The sequence below is a fragment of the Salvelinus alpinus genome, chromosome 15 (assembly GCF_045679555.1).
Source record: "Salvelinus alpinus chromosome 15, SLU_Salpinus.1, whole genome shotgun sequence".
NCBI lineage: Eukaryota > Metazoa > Chordata > Actinopteri > Salmoniformes > Salmonidae > Salvelinus > Salvelinus alpinus.
Window position 1 is genome coordinate 1,789,046 of NC_092100.1, and position 22,236 is coordinate 1,811,281.

The following is a 22,236-nucleotide window of genomic DNA, read 5'->3' on the forward strand; positions in this document are numbered from 1 at the left end:
TATTAAGTCCTGTGATAAAGAATGCTGATTTGATCCAGCCAAACCCATCTTCTGTTATGGGTGTCTGTCTGTCTGTCTGTCTGTCTGTCTGTCTGTCTGTCTGTCTGTCTGTCTGTCTGTCTGTCTGTCTGTCTGTCTGTCTGTCTGTCTGTGTCTGTCTGTCTGTCGTTCTGTCTGTCTGTCTCTGTCTCTGTCTCTGTCTCTCTCTCTGTCTCTCTCTCTCTCTCTCTCTCTCTCTCTCTCTCTCTCTCTCTCTCTCTCTCTCTCTCTCTCTCTCTCTCTCTGTCTCTGTCTCTCTCTCTCTGTCTCTGTCTCTCTGTCTTTCTCTCTCTCTTTCTCTCTCTCTTTCTCTCTCTCTTTCTTTCTCTTTCTCTTTCTCTTTCTTTCTCTCTCTTTCTCTTTCTCTCTCTTTCTCTCTCTTTCTCTTTTTCTCTCTCTCTCTCTCTCTCTCTCTCACTCTCTCACTCTCTCTCTCTTATATGCATCTAGTCTCATGGGTTCTCCTGTCTCTCTCATCCTAGGCTCGCAATTTAACAACAATGTCTGTCTCTCTCCTCTCATGGGTTCTCCTATCTGTCTTCTCATCCTGTCTCTCTCTTCTCCTGTATGTCTTCTTATCCTGTCTGTCTCTTCTCTCCTGTCTGTCTTCTCATCATGTCCCTCTTCTCTCCTGTATGTCTTGTCATCCTCTCTGTATCTTCTCTCCTGTCTGTCTTCTCATCCTGTTTGTCTCTTCTCTCCTGTCTGTCTTCTCATCCTGTCTGTCTCATCTCTCATGTCTGTCTTCTCATCCTGTCTGTCTCTTCTCACCTGTCTATCTTCCTATCCTCTCTTTATCCTCTCTCCTGTCTGTCTTCTCATCCTGTTTGTCTCTTCTCTCCTGTCTGTCTTCTCATCATGTCTCTCTCCTTTCCTGTCTCTCCATCCCTTTGTGGGTTCTCCTGTCTGTCCTCTCTTCCTGTCTGTCTCCACTCCTCTCATCCTGTCTGTCCTCTCCTCTCTTCCTGTCTGTCTCACTCCTCTCTTCCTGTCTGTCTCTCCTTTCCCCAGAGAATGAGGAGGTTAAGGAGACCACACTCCGGGAGCTGAAGATGCTCCGAACCCTGAAGCAGGAGAATATCGTGGAGCTGAAGGAAGCCTTCCGCAGGAGGGGGAAACTCTACCTGGTGTTTGAGTATGTAGAGAAGGTAAGACTAGCTTCACTACTAGTCTCCTGCAGTGAATATTGATTATATCGCAGAATAATAAGACTTCTGAAGCCTTCAAATGATAGTTTAGATGTTGATCAAATAAAGGAGATTGATAGTGATGTCTTCTGTCTCTTCCAGAACATGCTGGAGCTGCTGGAGGAGCTTCCCAACGGAGTTCCGTCTGATAAAGTCAGGAACTACATCTACCAGCTGATCAAAGCTATCCACTGGTGTCATAAGAACGACATTGTCCACCGGGGTAAGGAGACATGATGCTATAGGAACCAACGAACACAGCTTTAATATAGTGGAGCCTCAGCCTTCCATTAGGCCCTAGTGCTCTTCAGGTAATATGAAGTCCCAGCATTCCTCCGTCCTGCCATGACATCTTTTCTGGTTTGATAGTCTAATAGTCTGTTCAGTGTCTCAGATGATGAGAGCTTGTGACTTGGAGTACAGCAACAGTCCAGATGGCTTGCCATCTATCAGACAACATGATGACAATATTATGGAGGCAAACCATATCTCCTCAGTATGACCTGACTTAGTTGTGATATGATTCTCTGGTTTTCTGAAGTACAAGTAGACATGATGCTGTTCCCATCTGACCTTTTAGTGAGACAGACATGTGGAAGTGACATCAGTGTTACTGTTAGTGTTAAAGCAATGACACCCCCTGCCAGCCGTGAACTGACATGCTCCTGTCTCTCTCTCTGTCTGTCCCTCCTGTCTGTCTCTCCCTCCTGTCATCTCTCTCTCCTGTCTGTCTCTCTCTCCTGTCTGTCTCTCTGTCTCTCTCTGTCTGTCCCTCCTGTCTGTCTCTCCCTCCTGTCTGTCTCTCCCTCCCTCCTGTCTGTCTCTCTCTTCTCTCTGTCTCTCCCTCCTGTCTGTCTCTCTGTCTGTCCCTCATGTCTGTCTCTCCCTCCTGTCTGTCTCTCCCTCCTGTCTGTCTCTCCCTCCTGTCTGTCTGTCCCTCCTGTCTGTCTGTCCCTCCTGTCTGTCTGTCCCTCCTGTCTGTCTCTCCCTCCTGTCTGTCTCTGTCTCTCTCTGTCTGTCCCTCCTGTCTGTCTCTCCCTCCTGTCTGTCTCTCCCTCCTGTCTGTCTCTCCCTCCTGTCTGTCTCTCCCTCCTGTCTGTCTCTCTCTGTCTCTCCCTCCTGTCTGTCTCTCCCTCCTGTCTGCCTCTCCCTCCTGTCTGTCTCTCCCTCCTGTCTGTCTCTCCCTCCTGTCTGTCTCTCTCTGTCTGTCCCTCCTGTCTGTCTCTCCCTCCTGTCTGTCTCTCCCTCCTGTCTGTCTGTCCCTCCTGTCTGTCTCTCCCTCCTGTCTGTCTCTCCCTCCTGTCTGTCTCTCTCTCCTGTCTGTCTCTCTCTCCTGTCTGTCTCTCCCTCCTGTCATCTCTCCCTCCTGTCATCTATCTCTCCTGTCTGTCTCTCCCTCCTGTCTGTCTCGCCTTCCTGTCTGTCTCTCCCTCCTGTCATATCTCTCTTCTCTCTGTCTGCCCCTCCTGTCTGTCTCTCCCTCCTGTCATCTCTCCCTCCTGTCTGTCTCTCCCTCCTGTCTGTCTCTCCCTCCTGTCATCTCTCTATTCTGTCTGTCCCTCCCTCCTTTGTCACTCTATCGCTCTCTCCTGTCTGTCTCGCCCTCCTGTCTGTCTCTCTGTCTCTCCCTCCTGTCTGTCTCTCCTTCCTGTCTGTTTCTGTCTCCGGTCTGTCTCTCCCTCCTGTCTGTCTCTCCCACCTGTCTGTCTCTGTCTCCTGTCTGTCTCAATCTCTCCCTCATGTCTGTCTCTCCCTCTGTCTGTCTGTCTGTCTGTCTGTCTGTCTGTCTGTCTGTCTGTCTGTCTGTCTGTCTGTCTGTCTGTCTGTCTGTCTGTCTGTCTCTCCTTCCTGTCTGTCTCTCCTTCCTGTCTGCCTTTGTCCCCTGTCTGTCTCTGTCTGTCTCTCCTCAGATATAAAGCCAGAGAACCTTCTAATCAGTTCTGATGACGTCCTCAAGCTATGTGACTTCGGTGAGCAGAGTAACCTGTCTGTCTGTCATCTTCATTCAGTCAGTAACAGCACCAACCTGTTAGAGAATCTTTAGTCTCTACTGTTCTACCTGTATCAGCTGTCTTTTTCATTTCTTCAGTCCTTAGCCATTAACATGTTGATTTAAGTTCCCATAGAAACAGCTAGTCTTCATCTCCTCATTCCATGTGGACACACAGCTCTCCTCATTCCATGTGGACACACAGCTCTCCTCATTCCATGTGGACACACAGCTCTCCTCATTCCATATGGACACACAGCTCTCCTCATTCCATGTGGACACACAGCTCTCCTCATTCCATGTGGACACACAGCTCTCCTCATTCCATGTGGACACACAGCTCTCCTCATTCCATGTGGATACACAGCTCTCCTCATTCCATGTGGACACACAGCTCTCCTCATTCCATGTGGACACACAGCTCTCCTCATTCCATGTGGATACACAGCTCTCCTCATTCCATGTGGACACACAGCTCTCCTCATTCCATCTGGACACACAGCTCTCCTCATTCCATGTGGACGCACAGCTCTCCTCATTCCATGTGGACGCACAGCTCTCCTCATTCCATGTGGACGCACAGCTCTCCTCATTCCATGTGGACGCACAGCTCTCCTCATTCCATGTGGACGCACAGCTCTCCTCATTCCATGTGGACACACAGCTCTCCTCATTCCATGTGGACACACAGCTCTCCTCATTCCATGTGGACGCACAGCTCTCCTCATTCCATGTGGACACACAGCTCTCCTCATTCCATGTGGACGCACAGCTCTCCTCATTCCATGTGGACACACAGCTCTCCTCATTCCATGTGGACGCACAGCTCTCCTCATTCCATGTGGACGCACAGCTCTCCTCATTCCATGTGGACGCACAGCTCTCCTCATTCCATGTGGACGCACAGCTCTCCTCATTCCATGTGGACGCACAGCTTTCCTCATTCCATGTGGACGCACAGCTCTCCTCATTCCATGTGGACACACAGCTCTCCTCATTCCATGTGGACGCACAGCTCTCCTCATTCCATGTGTACACACAGCTCTCCTCATTCCATGTGGACGCACAGCTCTCCTCATTCCATGTGGACGCACAGCTCTCCTCATTCCATGTGGACGCACAGCTCTCCTCATTCCTCTAAATAAAGTCCGGTTGGTGTTCTGGTGGTACTGTACCAGACACTATGATAGTCAGGTTGGTGTTCTGGTGGTACCGTACCAGACACTATGATAGTCAGGTTGGTGTTCTGGTGGTACCGTACCAGACACTATGATAGTCCGGTTGGTGTTCTGGTGGTACCGTACCAGACACTATGATAGTCAGGTTGGTGTTCTAGAGGTACCGTACCAGACACTATGATAGTCAGGTTGGTGTTCTAGTGGTACCGTACCAGACACTAGGATAGTCCGGTTGGTGTTCTGGTGGTACCGTACCAGACACTATGATAGTCAGGTTGGTGTTCTGGTGGTGCCGTACCAGACACTATGATAAAGTCCGGTTGGTGTTCTAGTGGTACCGTACCAGACACTATGATAGTCCGGTTGGTGTTCTGGTGGTACCGTACCAGACACTATGATAGTCAGGTTGGTGTTCTAGAGGTACCGTACCAGACACTATGATAGTCCGGTTGGTGTTCTTGTGGTGCCGTACCAGACACTATGATAGTCAGGTTGGTGTTCTGGTGGTACCGTACCAGACACTATGATAGTCAGGTTGGTGTTCTGGTGGTACCGTACCAGACACTATGATAGTCAGGTTGGTGTTCTGGTGGTGCCGTACCAGACACTATGATAGTCAGGTTGGTGTTCTGGTGGTACCGTACCAGACACTATGATAGTCAGGTTGGTGTTCTGGTGGTACTGTACCAGACACTATGATAGTCCGGTTGGTGTTCTAGAGGTACCGTACCAGACACTATGATAGTCAGGTTGGTGTTCTGGTGGTACTGTACCAGACACTATGATAGTCCGGTTGGTGTTCTGGTGGTACTGTACCAGACACTATGATAGTCCGGTTGGTGTTCTGGTGGTACTGTACCAGACACTATGATAGTCCGGTTGGTGTTCTGGTGGTACTGTACCAGACACTATGATAGTCCGGTTGGTGTTCTGGTGGTACCGTACCAGACACTATGATAGTCCGGTTGGTGTTCTAGAGGTACCGTACCAGACACTATGATAGTCAGGTTGGTGTTCTGGTGGTACTGTACCAGACACTATGATAGTCAGGTTGGTGTTCTGGTGGTACCGTACCAGACACTATGATAGTCAGGTTGGTGTTCTGGTGGTTGTGTACCAGACACTATGATAGTCAGGTTGGTGTTCTGGTGGTACCGTACCAGACACTATGATAGTCCGGTTGGTGTTCTGGTGGTGCCGTACCAGACACTATGATAGTCCGGTTGGTGTTCTGGTGGTACCGTACCAGACACTATGATAGTCAGGTTGGTGTTCTGGTGGTACTGTACCAGACACTATGATAGTCAGGTTGGTGTTCTGGTGGTACCGTACTAGACACTATGATAGTCAGGTTGGTGTTCTGGTGGTACCGTACCAGACACTATGATAGTCAGGTTGGTGTTCTGGTGGTGCCGTACCAGACACTATGATAGTCCGGTTGGTGTTCTAGTGGTACCGTACCAGACACTATGATAGTCCGGTTGGTGTTCTGGTGGTGCCGTACCAGACACTATGATAGTCCGGTTGGTGTTCTGGTGGTACCGTACCAGACACTATGATAGTCCGGTTGGTGTTCTGGTGGTACCGTACCAGACACTATGATAGTCCGGTTGGTGTTCTGGTGGTACCGTACCAGACACTATGATAGTCCGGTTGGTGTTCTGGTGGTGCCGTACCAGACACTATGATAGTCAGGTTGGTGTTCTGGTGGTGCCGTACCAGACACTATGATAGTCAGGTTGGTGTTCTGGTGGTACCGTACCAGACACTATGATAGTCAGGTTGGTGTTCTGGTGGTACCGTACCAGACACTATGATAGTCCGGTTGGTGTTCTGGTGGTGCCGTACCAGACACTATGATAGTCAGGTTGGTGTTCTGGTGGTACCGTACCAGACACTATGATAGTCCGGTTGGTGTTCTGGTGGTACCGTACCAGACACTATGATAGTCCGGTTGGTGTTCTGGTGGTACCGTACCAGACACTATGATAGTCCGGTTGGTGTTCTGGTGGTACCGTACCAGACACTATGATAGTCCGGTTGGTGTTCTGGTGGTACCGTACCAGACACTATGATAGTCCGGTTGGTGTTCTGGTGGTACCGTACCAGACACTATGATAGTCCGGTTGGTGTTCTGGTGGTATCGTACCAGACACGACTAATATACTCTGTATAGCAGTACAGTCTATGTTTAGCTGCTCAGTGTTGACTCATTCTGTTGACTCAGTTAAGGGGAGACGGAGGAGAGAGAGGGGAGAGAGGGGAGAAAGGGGAGACGGAGGAGAGAGAGGGGAGAGAGGGGAGACGGAGGAGAGAGAGGGTAGACGGAGGAGAGAGAGGGTAGACGGAGGAGAGAGAGGGTAGACGGAGGAGAGAGAGGGTAGACGGAGGAGAGAGAGGGTAGACGGAGGAGAGAGAGGGTAGACGGAGGAGAGAGAGGGTAGACGGGGGAGACGGAGGAGAGAGAGGGTAGACGGAGGAGAGAGAGGGGAGAGAGGGGAGACGGAGGAGAGAGAGGGTAGACGGAAGAGAGAGAGGGGAGAGAGGGGAGACGGAGGAGAGAGAGGGTAGACGGAGGAGAGAGAGGGTAGACGGAGGAGAGAGAGGGTAGACGGAGGAGAGAGAGGGTAGACGGGGGAGAGAGAGGGTAGACGGAGGAGAGAGAGGGTAGAGGGAGGAGAGAGAGGGTAGACGGGGGAGACGGAGGAGAGAGAGGGTAGACGGAGGAGAGAGAGGGGAGAGAGGGTAGACGGAGGAGAGAGAGGGTAGACGGGGGAGACGGAGGAGAGAGAGGGTAGACGGAGGAGAGAGAGGGGAGAGAGGGGAGACGGAGGAGAGAGAGGGTAGACGGAAGAGAGAGAGGGGAGAGAGGGGAGACGGAGGAGAGAGAGGGTAGACGGAGGAGAGAGAGGGTAGACGGAGGAGAGAGAGGGTAGACGGAGGAGAGAGAGGGTAGACGGAGGAGAGAGAGGGTAGACGGAGGAGAGAGAGGGTAGACGGGGGAGACGGAGGAGAGAGAGGGTAGACGGAGGAGAGAGAGGGGAGAGAGGGGAGACGGAGGAGAGAGAGGGTAGACGGAGGAGAGAGAGGGGAGAGAGGGGAGACGGAGGAGAGAGAGGGTAGACGGAGGAGAGAGGGTAGACGGAGTAGAGAGAGGGTAGACGGAGGAGAGAGAGGGTAGACGGAGGAGAGAGAGGGTAGACGGAGGAGAGAGAGGGGAGAGATGGGAGACGGAGGAGAGAGAGGGTAGACGGAGGAGAGAGAGGGGAGAGAGGGGAGACGGAGGAGAGAGAGGGTAGACGGAGGAGAGAGGGTAGACGGAGTAGAGAGAGGGTAGACGGAGGAGAGAGAGGGTAGACGGAGGAGAGAGAGGGTAGACGGAGGAGAGAGAGGGGAGAGATGGGAGACGGAGGAGAGAGAGGGTAGACGGAGGAGAGAGAGGGTAGACAGAGGAGAGAGAGAGGGGAGACGGAGGAGAGAGAAGGTAGACAGAGGAGAGAGAGGGGAGACGGAGGAGAGAGAGGGGAGAGAGAGGGGAGAGAGGGGAGATGGAGGAGAGAGAGGGTAGACCGAGGAGAGAGAGGGGAGACGGAGGAGAGAGAGGGGAGACGGAGGAGACGGAGGAGTGAGAGGGTAGACAGAGGAGAGAGAGGGGAGAGAGGGGAGACGGAGGAGAGAGAGGGTAGGCGGAGGAGAGAGAGGGTAGGCGGAGGAGAGAGAGGGGAGACGGAGGAGAGAGAGGGTAGACGGAGGAGAGAGAGGGGAGAGAGAGGGGAGAGAGGAGACGGAGGAGAGAGAGGGGAGACGGAGGAGAGAGAGGGGAGAGAGGGGAGACGGAGGAGAGAGAGGGTAGACAGAGGGGAGAGAGGGGAGACGGAGGAGAGAGAGGGTAGACGGAGGAGAGAGAGGGGAGAGAGGGGAGAGAGGGGAGAGAAGGGGAGAGAAGGGGAGACGGAGGGGAGACGGATGAGAGAGAGGGGAGAAGGGAGAGAGGGGGGAGAGAGAGGGGGAGAGAGGGGAGACGGGGGAGAGAGAGGGGAGATGAGGGAGAGAGAGGGGAGACGGAGGGGAGAGAGAGGGGGGAGAGAGAGGGGAGACGGGGGAGAGAGAGGGGAGACGGAGGAGAGAGAGGGGAGAGAGAGGGGAGATGGGGGAGAGAGAGGGGAGACGGGGGAGAGAGAGGGGAGACGGGGGAGAGAGAGGAGAGAGAGGGGAGACGGGGGAGACAGAGGAGAGACGGGGGAGAGAGAGGAGAGAGAGGAGAGACGGGGGAGAGAGGGGAGACGGGGGAGAGAGAGGAGAGACGGGGAGAGAGAGGGGAGACGGGGGAGAGAGAGGAGAGAGAGGGGAGACGGGGGAGAGAGAGGAGAGACGGGGGAGAGAGGGGAGACGGGGGAGAGAGAGGGGAGACGGGGGAGAGAGAGGGGAGACGGAGGAGAGAGAGGAGAGACGGGGGGAGAGAGGAGAAAGAGAGGGGGTCTGACTGGTGGCTTTTAGACTGTTGTTCCTGAGTCCTCATCATCCTCCTGAAATGAGTTGACTGTCTTCGCTGTGTTCCTGGTTAGTTGGTCTCTGAGGTCACTTCCTGTTCTCTCTCTTATTCACTGTCTGTCTTCTCTTGTCAGGCTTCGCCCGCAATCTCTCAGAGGGAAATGATGCCAACTACACAGAGTACGTGGCCACTAGATGGTACCGCTCTCCAGAACTACTGCTGGGGTGAGTGTGGTGTGTAGTACTGGTTGAGTCCATTCTGCCTGGATACTGTATACATAAAGCATCAACACATGTGTTGATGCTCTCTCTCTCCCCTCTCTCTCTCCCCTCTCTCTCTCCCCGTCTCCCCTCTCTCCCCTCTCTCTCTCCCCGTCTCCCCTCTCTCTCCCCTCTCTTTCTCCCCTCTCTCTCTCCCGTCTCTCTCCCCCGTCTCCCCTTTCTCTCTTCCGTCTCTCTCCCCCGTCTCCCCTTTCTCTCTTCCGTCTCTCTCCCCCGTCTCCCCTCTCTCTCCCCCGTCTCCCCTCTCTCCCCCGTCTCCCCTCTCTCTCCCCCGTCTCCCCTCTCTCTCTCTCCCCTCTCTCTCCCCTCTCTCTCCTCTCTCTCCCCCGTCTCCCCTCTCTCTCCCCGTCTCCCCTCTCTCTCTTCCCTCTCTCTCCCCCGTCTCCCCTCTCTCTCTCCCCTCTCTCTCTCCCCTCTCTCTCCCCCTCTCTCTCCCCCATCTCCCTTCTCTCTCCCCCGTCTCCCCTCTCTCTCCCCTCTCTCCTCTCTCTCCCCCGTCTCCCCTCTCTCTCCCCCGTCTCCCCTCTCTCTCCCCATCTCTCTCCCCCGTCTCCCCTCTCTCTCCCCCGTCTCTCCCCTCTCTCTCCCCCGTCTCCCCTCTCTCTCCTCCCTCTCTCCCCTCTCTCTCCCCCGTCTCCCCTCTCTCTCCCCGTCTCCCCTCTCTCTCCCCCGTCTCTCCCTCTCTCTCCCCCGTCTCCCCTCTCTCTCCTCCCTCTCTCCCCTCTCTCTCCCCCGTCTCTCCCCTCTCTCTCCCCCGTCTCCCCTCTCTCTCCTCCCTCTCTCCCCTCTCTCTCTCCCGTCTCCCCTCTCTCTCCCCCGTCTCCCCTCTTCCCCCAGTGCTCCGTATGGTAAGTCAGTTGACATGTGGTCAGTAGGCTGTATCCTGGGGGAGCTGAGTGATGGCCAGCCATTGTTCCCAGGAGAGAGTGAGATAGATCAGCTCTTCACCATCCAGAAGGTCCTGGGACCACTGCCTACTGAACAGATGAAACTCTTCTACAATAACCCTCGATTCCACGGGCTGCGGGTAGGACAGGCTGGAAACTGTCTCTGCTCTCAGTACTCTATCTGTCCACCTCTTTCCCCCTCACTCCCCCTCACACGCTCTCTTACTCTTCTCTTCTTCCTCTTCGCTCCAACTCACTCCATCTCTCTATCTCTGGTCTTATTTCAGTATTCCCTCTCTCTCCATCTCTTATCCCTTCCTCTCCCTCTCTCTTGCTAGCTGTGGCATGACTGATTGGATCACAGTGACACATCATTTGTCTCCATTCTGCCTTGAGGAGAGGTTCAGATCATTACTGACTTGCTGGTTGGCTGGCTGACTGGCTGGTGTTACTGACTGGTGTTTCCGTCTGGTGTTACTTGCTGGCGTTACCGACTGGCTGACGTTACTGACTGGTTGGCTGGCTAGCTTACTGGATGGCTGGGTGGTTGGCGGGTTGGCTGGCTAGCTTACTGGATGGCTGGGTGGTTGACTTACTGGTTGGCTGGCTGACTGGCTTGTGTACAGACTGGCTGGCTGGCTGGCTGGCTGGTTGGCTGGCTGGTTGACCCCTCATCAAGCCAGCTAGACCGGCTGGCTAGCTGGCTGGTTGACTGACTGGCTGGTTGACTTGCTAACTGGCTGGTTGACTTGCTGGCTGGCTGGCTAGCTGGCTGGCTGGCTTTTTGACTGACTGGCTGGTTGACTGGCTGACAGGCTGGTTGACGGGAAGACTGACTGACTCGCTGGTTGACTAGCTACCTGACTGGCTGGTTGACGGGCTGGCTGACTGGCTGCTGATGGTGGTAGAGGCATGACACGTAAACCATGCTATTTGTTTTGTGCATTTCAGTTCCCAGCAGTGAACCACCCCACCACCCTGGAGAGAAAGTACCTGGGGTTCATCAGTGGAGCCCTGCTGGACCTCATGAAGGTAAGGTCAGAGGTCAGGAGTTAAAGGTCAGGGATGGTTTAGGGTTGTACTGATTCACACTGAAAGTAGGGTATGACTCTCCATTCCATAAAAACACATGCCTCTAATATATCTGTAAAGTAATATATCTGTATCTGTATTGTATCTGTAGTGTAATGTATCTGTAGTGTAATGTATCTGTAGTGTAATGTATCTGTAGTGTATTGTATCTGTAGTGTAATGTATCTGTAGTGTATTGTATCTGTAACATAATGTATCTTTAATGTAATGTAATGTCTCTGTAATGTAATGTCTCTGTAATTTAATGTCTCTGTAATGTAATGTAATGTCTCTGTATGTAATGTAATGTAATGTAATGTCAGGTATCTTTAATGTAATGTAATGTCTCTGTAATGTAATGTCTCTGTAATTTAATGTCTCTGTAATGTAATGTAATGTCTCTGTAATGTAATGTAATGTCTCTGTAATGTAATGTCATGTATCTTTAATGTAATGTAATGTCTCTGTAATGTAATGTCTCTGTAATGTAATGTCTCTGTAATGTAATGATAGGTATCTTTAATGTAATGTAATGTCTCTGTAATGTAATGTCATGTATCTTTAATGTCTCTGTAATTTAATGGCAGGTATCTTTAATGTAATGTCTCTGTAATTCAATGTCTCTGTAATGTAATGTAATGTCTCTGTAATGTAATGTAATGTCATGTATCTTTAATGTAATGTAATGTCTCTGTAATGTAATGTCTCTGTAATTTAATGTCTCTGTAATGTAATGTCAGGTATCTTTAATGTAATGTAATGTCTCTGTAATGTAATGTCTCTGTAATGTAATGTAATGTCTCTGTAATGTAATGTAATGTCTCTGTAATGTAATGTAATGTCTCTGTAATGTAATGTCTCTGTAATGTAATGCCAGGTATCTTTAATGTAATGTCTCTTTAATGTAATGTGTCTGTAATGTAATTCCAGGTATCTTTAATGTAATGTCTCTGTAATGTAATGTCTCTGTAATGTAATGTCTCTGTAATGTAATGCCAGGTATCTTTAATGTAATGTCTCTTTAATGTAATGTGTCTGTAATGTAATTCCAGGTATCTTTAATGTAATGTCTCTGTAATGTAATGTCTCTGTAATGTAATGTAATGTCTCTGTAATGTAATATCTCTGTAATGTAATGTAATGTCTCTGTAATGTCTCTGTAATGTAATGCCAGGTATCTGTAATGTAATGTAATGTCTCTGTAATGTAATGTCTATGTAATGTAATGCCAGGTATCTGTAATGTAATGTCTCTGTAATGTAATGTCTCTGTAATGTAATGTCTCTGTAATGTAATGCCAGGTATCTGTAATGTAATGTAATGTCTATGTAATGTAATGTAATGTATCTGTAATGTAATGTATCTGTAATGTAATGTAATGTAATGTAATGTCTCTGTAATGTCTCTGTAATGTAATGTCTCTGTAATGTAATGTCTCTGTAATGTAATGCCAGGTATCTTTAATGTAATGTCTCTGTAATGTACCTGTAATGTAATGTACCTGTAATGTAATGTACCTGTAATGTATTGTATCTGTAATATAACTGTAATGTGTCTACAATGTAATATAAAGTATCCGTAATGTATCTGTAGTGTAATGTATCTGTAGTGTAATGTATCTGTAGTGTAATGTATCTGTAGTGTATTGTATCTGTAGTGTAATGTATCTGTAGTGTAATGTATCTGTAGTGTAATGTATCTGTAGTGTAATGTATATGTAATGTATTGTATATGTAATGTTATATATCTGTAATATACCTGTAATGTATTGTATCTGTAATATAACTGTAATGTGTCTACAATGTAATATAAAGTATCCGTAATGTATCTATAGTGTAATGTATATGTAATGTAATATAACTGTAATGTAATATAACTGTAATGTAATGTATCTGTAATTTAATGTATCTGTAATGTAATGTATCTGTATTGTATCTGTAGTGTAATGTATCTGTAGTGTAATGTATCTGTAATTTAATGTATCTGTAGTGTAATGTATCTGTAGTGTAATGTATCTGTAGTGTAATGTATCTGTAGTGTAATGTATCTGTAGTGTAATGTATCTGTAGTGTAATGTATCTGTAGTGTAATGCATCTGTAATGTAATGTATCTGTAGTGTATTGTATCTGTAATATACCTAGTGTATTGTATCTGTAATGTATTGTGTATGTAATGTAATGTAGCTGTAGTGTATTGTATCTGTAATGTATTGTGTATGTAATGTAATATACCTGTAATGTATTGTATCTGTAATGTATTGTGTATGTAATGTAATGTATTGTGTATGTAATGTATCTGTAATATACCTGTAATGTATTGTATATGTAATGTTATATATCAGTAATATACCTGTAATGTATTGTATCTGTAATGTATTGTGTATGTAATGTAATTGTAATGTATATATAATGTAAGGTATCTGTAATGTACCTGTAATGTAATGTATATGTAATGTAATGTAACTGTAATTTAATTGTAATGTAAGGTAACTGTAATGTATATGTACTGTGTCTAATATACCTGTAATATAAGGTATCTGTAATGTATTGTATCTGTAATGTAAGGTATCTATAATATTCCTGTAATGTTTATGTAATGTAAGGTATCTGTAGTGTAATGTAACTGTAATGTATATGTAATGTAATGTGTCTAATATACCTGTAATGTATCTGTAATGTATGTATATGTAATGTATCTGTAATATACCTGTAATGTATTGTATATATAATGTAAGGTTTATGTAATGTAAGGTATTTGCAATGTAATGTAATGTATCTGTAATATAACTGTAATGTGTCTATAATGTAATATAAAGTATCCGTAATGTATCTGTAATGTAATATAACTGTAATGTAATGTATCTGTAGTGTAATGTATCTGTAGTGTAATGTATCTGTAGTGTAATGTATCTGTAGTGTAATGTATCTGTAGTGTAATGTATCTGTAATGTATCTGTAGTGTAATGTATCTGTAGTGTAATGTATCTGTAGTGTAATGTATCTGTAATGTAATGTATATGTAATGTAAAGTATATGTAATGTAAAGTATATGTAATGTATCTGTAATGTATATTGTTAGGTTCAAATTTTTCCGATTAAATAACTCACGGACACTAGAGAAGCTTAGCCAAGTTTAATTCTTCCCAAAGGGTCGACACAGCTGTATTCAGACACAAAAACATTTCACACAAGCGCTAATATTTAACCCTTTCTCCCAGGCTGAGTCTCCTCCTCCACAACCGAACAGCCAATGCATCTCTGTTGCTAGACAGAACCTTAGTGATATCTGTTCTTCCTCACTTCATCTGACCTGACCTCTCCCCCAAAGTGCTCACTCCTCCCCAACTCAAGGCTGTCATGGTTATTGGTACCAGACTGTGTCTCTTCTCCTCCCAGAGGATCCCTGATGTCTAACAACATATCCTGACATAATGTAAACATGATACATTACCCTCTCTCCCTCAGTGACATATCCTGACATAATGTAAACATTATACATTACCCTCTCTCCCTCAGTGACATATCCTGACATAATGTAAACGTTATACATTACCCTCTCTCCCTCAGTAACATATCCTGACATAATACATTACCCTCTCTCCCTCAGTGACATATCCTGACATAATGTAAACATTATACATTACCCTCTCTCCCTCAGTGACATATCCTGACATAATGTAAACATGATACATTACCCTCTCTCCCTCAGTAACATATCCTGACATAATGTAAACATGATACATTACCCTCTCTCCCTCAGTGATATATCCTGACATAATGTAAACATTATACATTACCCTCTCTCCCTCAGTGATATATCCTGACATAATGTAAACGTTATACATTACCCTCTCTCCCTCAGTAACATATCCTGACATAATGTAAACGTTATACATTACCCTCTCTCCCTCAGTAACATATCCTGACATAATGTAAACGTTATACATTACCCTCTCTCCCTCAGTAACATATCCTGACATAATGTAAACGTTATACATTACCCTCTCTCCCTCAGTAACATATCCTGACATAATACATTACCCTCTCTCCCTCAGTGACATATCCTGACATAATGTAAACACTATACATTACCCTCTCTCCCTCAGTGACATATCCTGACATAATGTAAACGTTATACATTACCCTCTCTTCCTCAGTGACATATCCTGACATAATGTAAACATGATACATTACCCTCTCTCCCTCAGTGATATATCCTGACATAATGTAAACGTTATACATTACCCTCTCTCCCTCAGTGACATATCCTGACATAATGTAAACGTTATACATTACCCTCTCTCCCTCAGTAACATATCCTGACATAATACATTACTCTCTCTCCCTCAGTGACACATCCTGACATAATGTAAACATGATACATTACCCTCTCTCCCTCAGACATTGTTCGTTTCTAAGATTTCCACCCGTCTCCCCTCAATGCCTGCCACATGGAATCTCTTCCCTGTACTCAACACATTCCAAGCTTAGTTACACACACTATATACCTTCCTCATATAACCCTTAACTTCTGGTGTAGACCCTCAACCTTAGCAGTCCATCAGTGAATAAGTAATATTTCATATTCTCAGAACCCAACAATATGTAATGTATCTGTAGTGTAATGTATCTGTATTGTATCTGTAATGTAATGTATCTGTAATGTAATGTATCTGTAATGTATCTGTAGTGTAATGTATCTGTAGTGTAATGTATCTGTAGTGTAATGTATCTGTAGTGTAATGTATCTGTAATGTATTGTATCTGTAGTGTAATGTATCTGTAATGTAATGTATCTGTAGTGTAATGTATCTGTAGTGTAATGTATCTGTAGTGTAATGTATCTGTAGTGTAATGTATCTGTAGTGTAATGTATCTGTAGTGTATGGTATTTTATTCTACTGCATGTAAATAGGTGTGCATCAATGCCGTCTATTTGTCTGTCTGCCTGGGTCTCAGCTCCAGCTCTACTGTTGCTTCTCTCTGTTTCCCCATCTGTAGCTGGAAACAGACTGTGATCTGTAGCTGTAAACAGACTGTGATCTGTAGCTGGAAACAGACTGTGATCTGTAGCTGGAAACAGACTGTGATCTGTAGCTGGAAACAGACTGTGATCTGTAGCTGTAAACAGACTGTGATCTGTAGCTGTAAACAGACTGTGATCTGTAGCTGTAAACAGACTGTGAACTGTAGCTGTAAACAGACTGTGAACTGTAGCTGTAAACAGACTGTGAACTGTAGCTGTAAACAGACTGTGATCTGTAGCTGTAAACAGACTGTGATCTGTAGCTGTAAACAGACTGATCTGTAGCTGTAAACAGACTGTGATCGCAGTCTGGTGGGCAGCACAGTGCTGTTGCTGCTGTTCTTGTAGGCGATGACTGAGAACATTCAGCACACTATCTTACCCCTAACTACAGCATCCTACCTCTAACTACTGCATCCTACCCCTAACTACTGCATCCTACCAACCACTGACTACTGCATCCTACTGACTACTGCATCCTACCCCTAACTACTGCATCCTACTGACTACTGACTACTGCATCCTACTGACTACTGCATCCTACTGTCTACTGCATCCTACCCCTAACTACTGCATCCTACCAACCACTGACTACTGCATCCTACCCCTGACTACTGCATCCTACCCCTAACTACTGCATCCTACTGACTACTGCATCCTACCCCTGACTACTGCATCCTACTGACTACTGCATCCTACTGACTACTGCATCCTACCGACTACTGCATCCTACCAACCACTGACTACTGCATCCTACTGACTACTGCATCCTACCCCTAACTACTGCATCCTACTGACTACTGACTACTGCATCCTACCCCTGACTACTGCATCCTACTGACTACTGCATCCTACTGTCTACTGCATCCTACCCCTAACTACTGCATCCTACCAACCACTGACTACTGCATCCTACCCCTGACTACTGCATCCTACCCCTAACTACTGCATCCTACTGACTACTGCATCCTACCCCTGACTACTGCATCCTACTGACTACTGCATCCTACCAACCACTGACTACTGCATACTACTGACTACTGCATCCTACTGACTACTGCATCCTACCCCTGACTACTGCATCCTACCCCTGACTACTGACTACTGCATCCTACTGACTACTGCATCCTACTGACTACTGCATCCTACTGACTACTGCATCCTACCCCTGACTACTGCATCCTACCAACCACTGACTACTGCATCCTACTGACTACTGCATCCTACTGACTACTGCATCCTACCCCTGACTACTGCATCCTACTGACTACTGCATCCTGCCCCTGACTACTGCGTCCTACTGACTACTGCATCCTACCCCTGACTACTGCATCCTACTGACTACTGCATCCTACTGACTACTGCATCCTACTGACTACTGCATCCTACTGACTACAGCATCCTACTGACTACTGCATCCTACTGACTACTGCATCCTGCCCCTGACTACTGCGTCCTACTGACTACTGCATCCTACCCCTGACTACTGCATCCCACTGACTACTGCATCCTACTGACTACTGCATCCTACTGACTACTGCATCCTACCCCTGACTACTGCATCCTACTAACTACTGCATCCTACTGACTACTGCATCCTACCCCTGACTACTGCGTCCTACTGACTACTGCATCCTACCCCTGACTACTGCATCCTACTGACTACTGCATCCTACCCCTGACTACTGCATCCTACCCCGGACTACTGCATCCTACCCCTGACTACTGCATCCTACCCCTGACTACTGCATCCTACTGACTACTGCATCCTACTGACTACTGCATTCTACCCCTGACTACTGCATCCTACTGACTACTGCATCCTACCCCTGACTACTGCATCCTACTGACTACTGCAATCTACCCCTGACTACTGCATCCTACCTCTGACTACTGCATCCTACTGACTACTGCATCCTACCCCTGACTACTTAAACAAACAATGTATTACTAATCAGCCATCAGCAAATTACCTTTTATGAAACATTTGATCTCATAGACAAAATGCTGGAGTATAGAGCTAAATTAATACATTTAGCTTCACTATCCAAATAAGTGTGGATATACTGTATTTAGTGACATCACATGTAATAGTGACATCACAGGTCACTCCTAACTGCTCCTACGCCATAGTGGTGTTGTCGGAGCTCCTCTCTTCTCTATAGGGCCTAACCCTAACCTCTCCTCTGAGACTGGAGATCCTTCACTTTCATCAGGTGGACAGGGAGGAAAACACCACCATGTCCAAGGAGCTTTTTGGGCCAAACATCTCTCCTTAGTGACTCACATAGCCAGCTCAATTAAAACCAATGAAGTTGGAGCTTTTCATTTCCCTGAATATTAATATAGAGTGTGAAGCTGGTCTATTCCAGTCTGATGTTGATGATTATCATGATGACTCACACTGCATACTAGTGAGGACTGGGAGGGGAGCTTGTTGAAGACATGTTGACACTGTGTGTGGGTGTGTGTGTGCGCAGAACCTGCTGTTGTTGAGTCCTACAGAGCGGTTTCTAACGGAGCAGAGTTTGGACCACCATGCCTTCCAGACACCGCGACTGGTGGAGCGACCTGGACCTCCTACACCCACACCAGTCCGCTCCTCTAAGAGGAAGCCTCATCACACGGACAACAGCGCCCCCACCAGGTAGCCAACAGTAGTACACCAGGCAGGGAGCTGGAACAGGAACAGTATAGTGTGTAATACTCTGCCGTTCTCAATATGTTGGGAACATTCACTACTCTGCCGTTCTCAATATGTTGGGAACATTCACTACTCTGTCATTCTCACTATGTTGGGAACATTCACTACTCTGTCATTCTCACTATGTTGGGAACATTCACTACTCTGCCATCCTCAATATGTTGGGAACATTTACTACTCTGTCATTCTCACTATGTTGGGAACATTCACTACTCTGCCATTCTCACTATGTTGGGAACATTTACTACTCTGTCATTCTCACTATGTTGGGAACATTCACTACTCTGCCATCCTCAATATATTGGGAACATTTACTACTCTGTCATTCTCACTATGTTGGGAACATTCACTACTCTGCCATTCTCACTATGTTGGGAACATTTACTACTCTGTCATTCTCACTATGTTGGGAACATTCACTACTCTGCCATTCTCACTATGTTGGGAACATTTACTACTCTGTCATTCTCACTATGTTGGGAACATTTACTAATCTGCCATTCTCACTATGTTGGGAACATTTACTACTCTGTCATTCTCACTATGTTGCGAACATTTACTAATCTGCCATTCTCACTATGTTGGGAACATTCACTACTCTGCCATCCTCAATATATTGGGAACATTTACTACTCTGTCATTCTCACTATGTTGGGAACATTCACTACTCTGCCATTCTCAATATGTTGGGAACATTTACTACTCTGTCATTCTCAATATGTTGGGAACATTCACTACTCTGTCATTCTCAATATGTTGGGAACATTTACTACTCTGTCATTCTCAATATGTTGGGAACATTCACTACTCTGTCATTCTCAATATGTTGGGAACATTTACTACTCTGTCATTCTCACTATGTTGCGAACATTTACTAATCTGCCATTCTCAATATGTTGGGAACATTCACTACTCTGCCATTCTCAATATATTGGGAACATTTACTACTCTGCCATTCTCAATATGTTGGGAACATTCACTACTCTGCCATTCTCAATATGTTGGGAACATTCACTACTCTGCCATTCTCAATATGTTGGGAACATTCACTACTCTGCCATTCTCAATATGTTGGGAACATTCACTACTCTGCCATTCTCAGTATGTTGGGAACATTCACTACTCTGTCATTCTCAATATGTTGGGAACATTTACTAATCTGCCATTCTCAATATGTTGGGAACATCAATGATTTGTCATATCTAGCTGAATAGAAGGAAACAAATATGAATATGAAAACCCTCTCTCTCTTTCTCTCCTGGTCAGGAGTCATGGTGTTAAGGGTTCGGATCACCACCGCTCAGCTAGTAGAGACTGTTCCAGCCTGCCCCGTCACGAAGACCTCCACCCTAGCAACGACAGCTTCCTGAATGGCAACAGCCTGAGCCCCACCCTCCACCCCAAGACCTATGCCCCGCCCCCCCAGCTCCTGAATCGCTCAGCCTCCTGCTCCAAGGACCTAGCCAACAACAACCTGCCCCACCTCCTCAGCCCCAAGGAGACCAAGAGCAACCTACCCCACCTCCTCAGCCCCAAAGAGACCAAGAACAAAGACTTTGACTTCACCTCCGGAGCCAAGGCCTCAGATGGGCCGGGAGCCAAGTACCTCAAGTCCAACAGCCGCTCTCAGCAGAACCGCCATAGCTTCGTAGAGGGAAAGACCAGCACCCTGATGTCTGGAGACAAACATAGAGCCAGAGACCGAGACCGCCACAGCTACATGGGGGAGCATGGGTCCTCTAAGTCTGCAGGAGGGTTAGGGTTAGCAGGAGGCTCCTATATAAACCTGTCTAAGAGCCACGGGGCCCTCAACGACCCCAAGTCAGTAGGGAACCTTAGCGACCCACGTATCCATGGTGACGAACCTCCATCACGCTACTTCCCTACTTCCTGTCTGGACCTCAACGCTCCTGGCAGCCCGGCGACCGGTCATCATCGTCACAGCCCTGCAAGCCGGCGCTCGGAGAGAGAGAGCAATACGCTAGACTCCTCCTCCCGACGCACCTCCTCACGACACAAGAGCTCTGAGGAGGCCAAGTCCCCTGAGGGAGGAGACCCGGGAGGAGGAGGTGGAAGCCATGGTCACTCCCTGTCCGCCACTCATGAGGCCTTCCCCTATGGCCTGGGCTACACATCCCCCTTCTCCTCCCAGCATAGACCTCACCGCCACTCCATGTACGTGCGGCGGGAGCGTCAGAGGACCCACGGGGGGGCCAGTGAGGGTGGGCTGGCGGTGGGACAGGGGATGTCCACCAGAGCCTCCAGCCTCCAGCTCCTCTCCCCCCAGTTGCAGCACCGCACCCTGCCCAGGCACTCTGGTGGATCTTCTACAGAGGACATTACCAGGGTCAGTCCAATACTCAACACCTAGCTACACGCAACACTAACTATAACAGTCACCTAACCCTTACCCTGCCACAACACACTGGGGGGTTCAGCAGGGAGGACGACATCACCAGGGTCAGTCCAATACCAAACACCCAAACACACTACCAGACCCCTACATAGCACTGTGGCTTGTTGGTGTTCCTGTTGCAGTGTTGTCTAAGCTGATATTGTACATTTAATTAAGTGAAATATCAGCTTTTGTCTGAAGCCGAAAAAGACAGGAAATTCAAAAGCTCGTTTGACCTTTGCACTGACGAGGCTTTTCAGTACAACCCCCTAGAGTCAATAGACGCACCGGTGCGTCAATCTAAGTTACATCGCAAAACAAATCCCCAGCAAAATGCGTCAGTTTAAGAGATATAGAGATATGTGTTTAGCATTGGGTGCATTTCAATCCCCCGATGTTGTAGTTCCACATCTGCGGTGAAAGGTGGCAGAGTTAGAGCAGTGTTTGTACGAACACGTCTGTCGTCTCCAAACGGTTTGCCCTACAAACTATTGACCACTATATGGAAAGGGGAGACTCACGAACACGATGCTGTTCCCTGTTTTGCTCTATGACCTGAAGGTAACCGACCGACCGGTTTTAAAAAAGGAATGGAAGAATAAAGAGCTTAAATATGTGTTAAATTTATTTTTTATATCTCCTAGATTTAGAACAGACACTTCAAAACCTTGTTTCTTATGACTAAAGGAATAATCAGACTACTGCCAGAGTCCTGTGGCTTTATTGATCTCCTGTACTTCAACAACAACTCACATTGGATGGGTTGATTAGGATTCAAATCTGCTCTCAAACAGCCTAATAGATACTCTTTAAACAGGTTTTCCCCATTAATGTACTTGGTAATGTAAATGTGTTTTTTCACATAAGACATCATCCCATTCCACTCATTGAAAAATGATGGGGAGCTTTTCCCGGACACAGATTAGTCCTGGACTAAAAGGAAGATCAATGGAAAAGGACTAGGGTGTAATCTGTGTCCTCGAAAC

General features: G+C 47.2%; 1 protein-coding gene across 2 annotated transcripts in view; it reads left to right on the top strand.

Annotated features, from left to right (window-relative positions):
- The window catches only part of LOC139539374 (cyclin-dependent kinase-like 5), a 166,772-nt gene that overhangs the window by 41,314 nt on the left and 103,222 nt on the right, over positions 1-22,236 (top strand). For both annotated transcript variants that reach the window (XM_071342247.1, XM_071342248.1), the window contains exons 5-12: positions 1,051-1,187; positions 1,329-1,449; positions 3,137-3,196; positions 9,020-9,110; positions 10,005-10,194; positions 11,006-11,086; positions 18,632-18,798; positions 20,122-21,202. In XM_071342247.1, the coding sequence (XP_071198348.1) occupies positions 1,051-1,187; positions 1,329-1,449; positions 3,137-3,196; positions 9,020-9,110; positions 10,005-10,194; positions 11,006-11,086; positions 18,632-18,798; positions 20,122-21,202 (1,928 nt within the window). The remainder of the gene's footprint in view (positions 1-1,050; positions 1,188-1,328; positions 1,450-3,136; positions 3,197-9,019; positions 9,111-10,004; positions 10,195-11,005; positions 11,087-18,631; positions 18,799-20,121; positions 21,203-22,236) is intronic.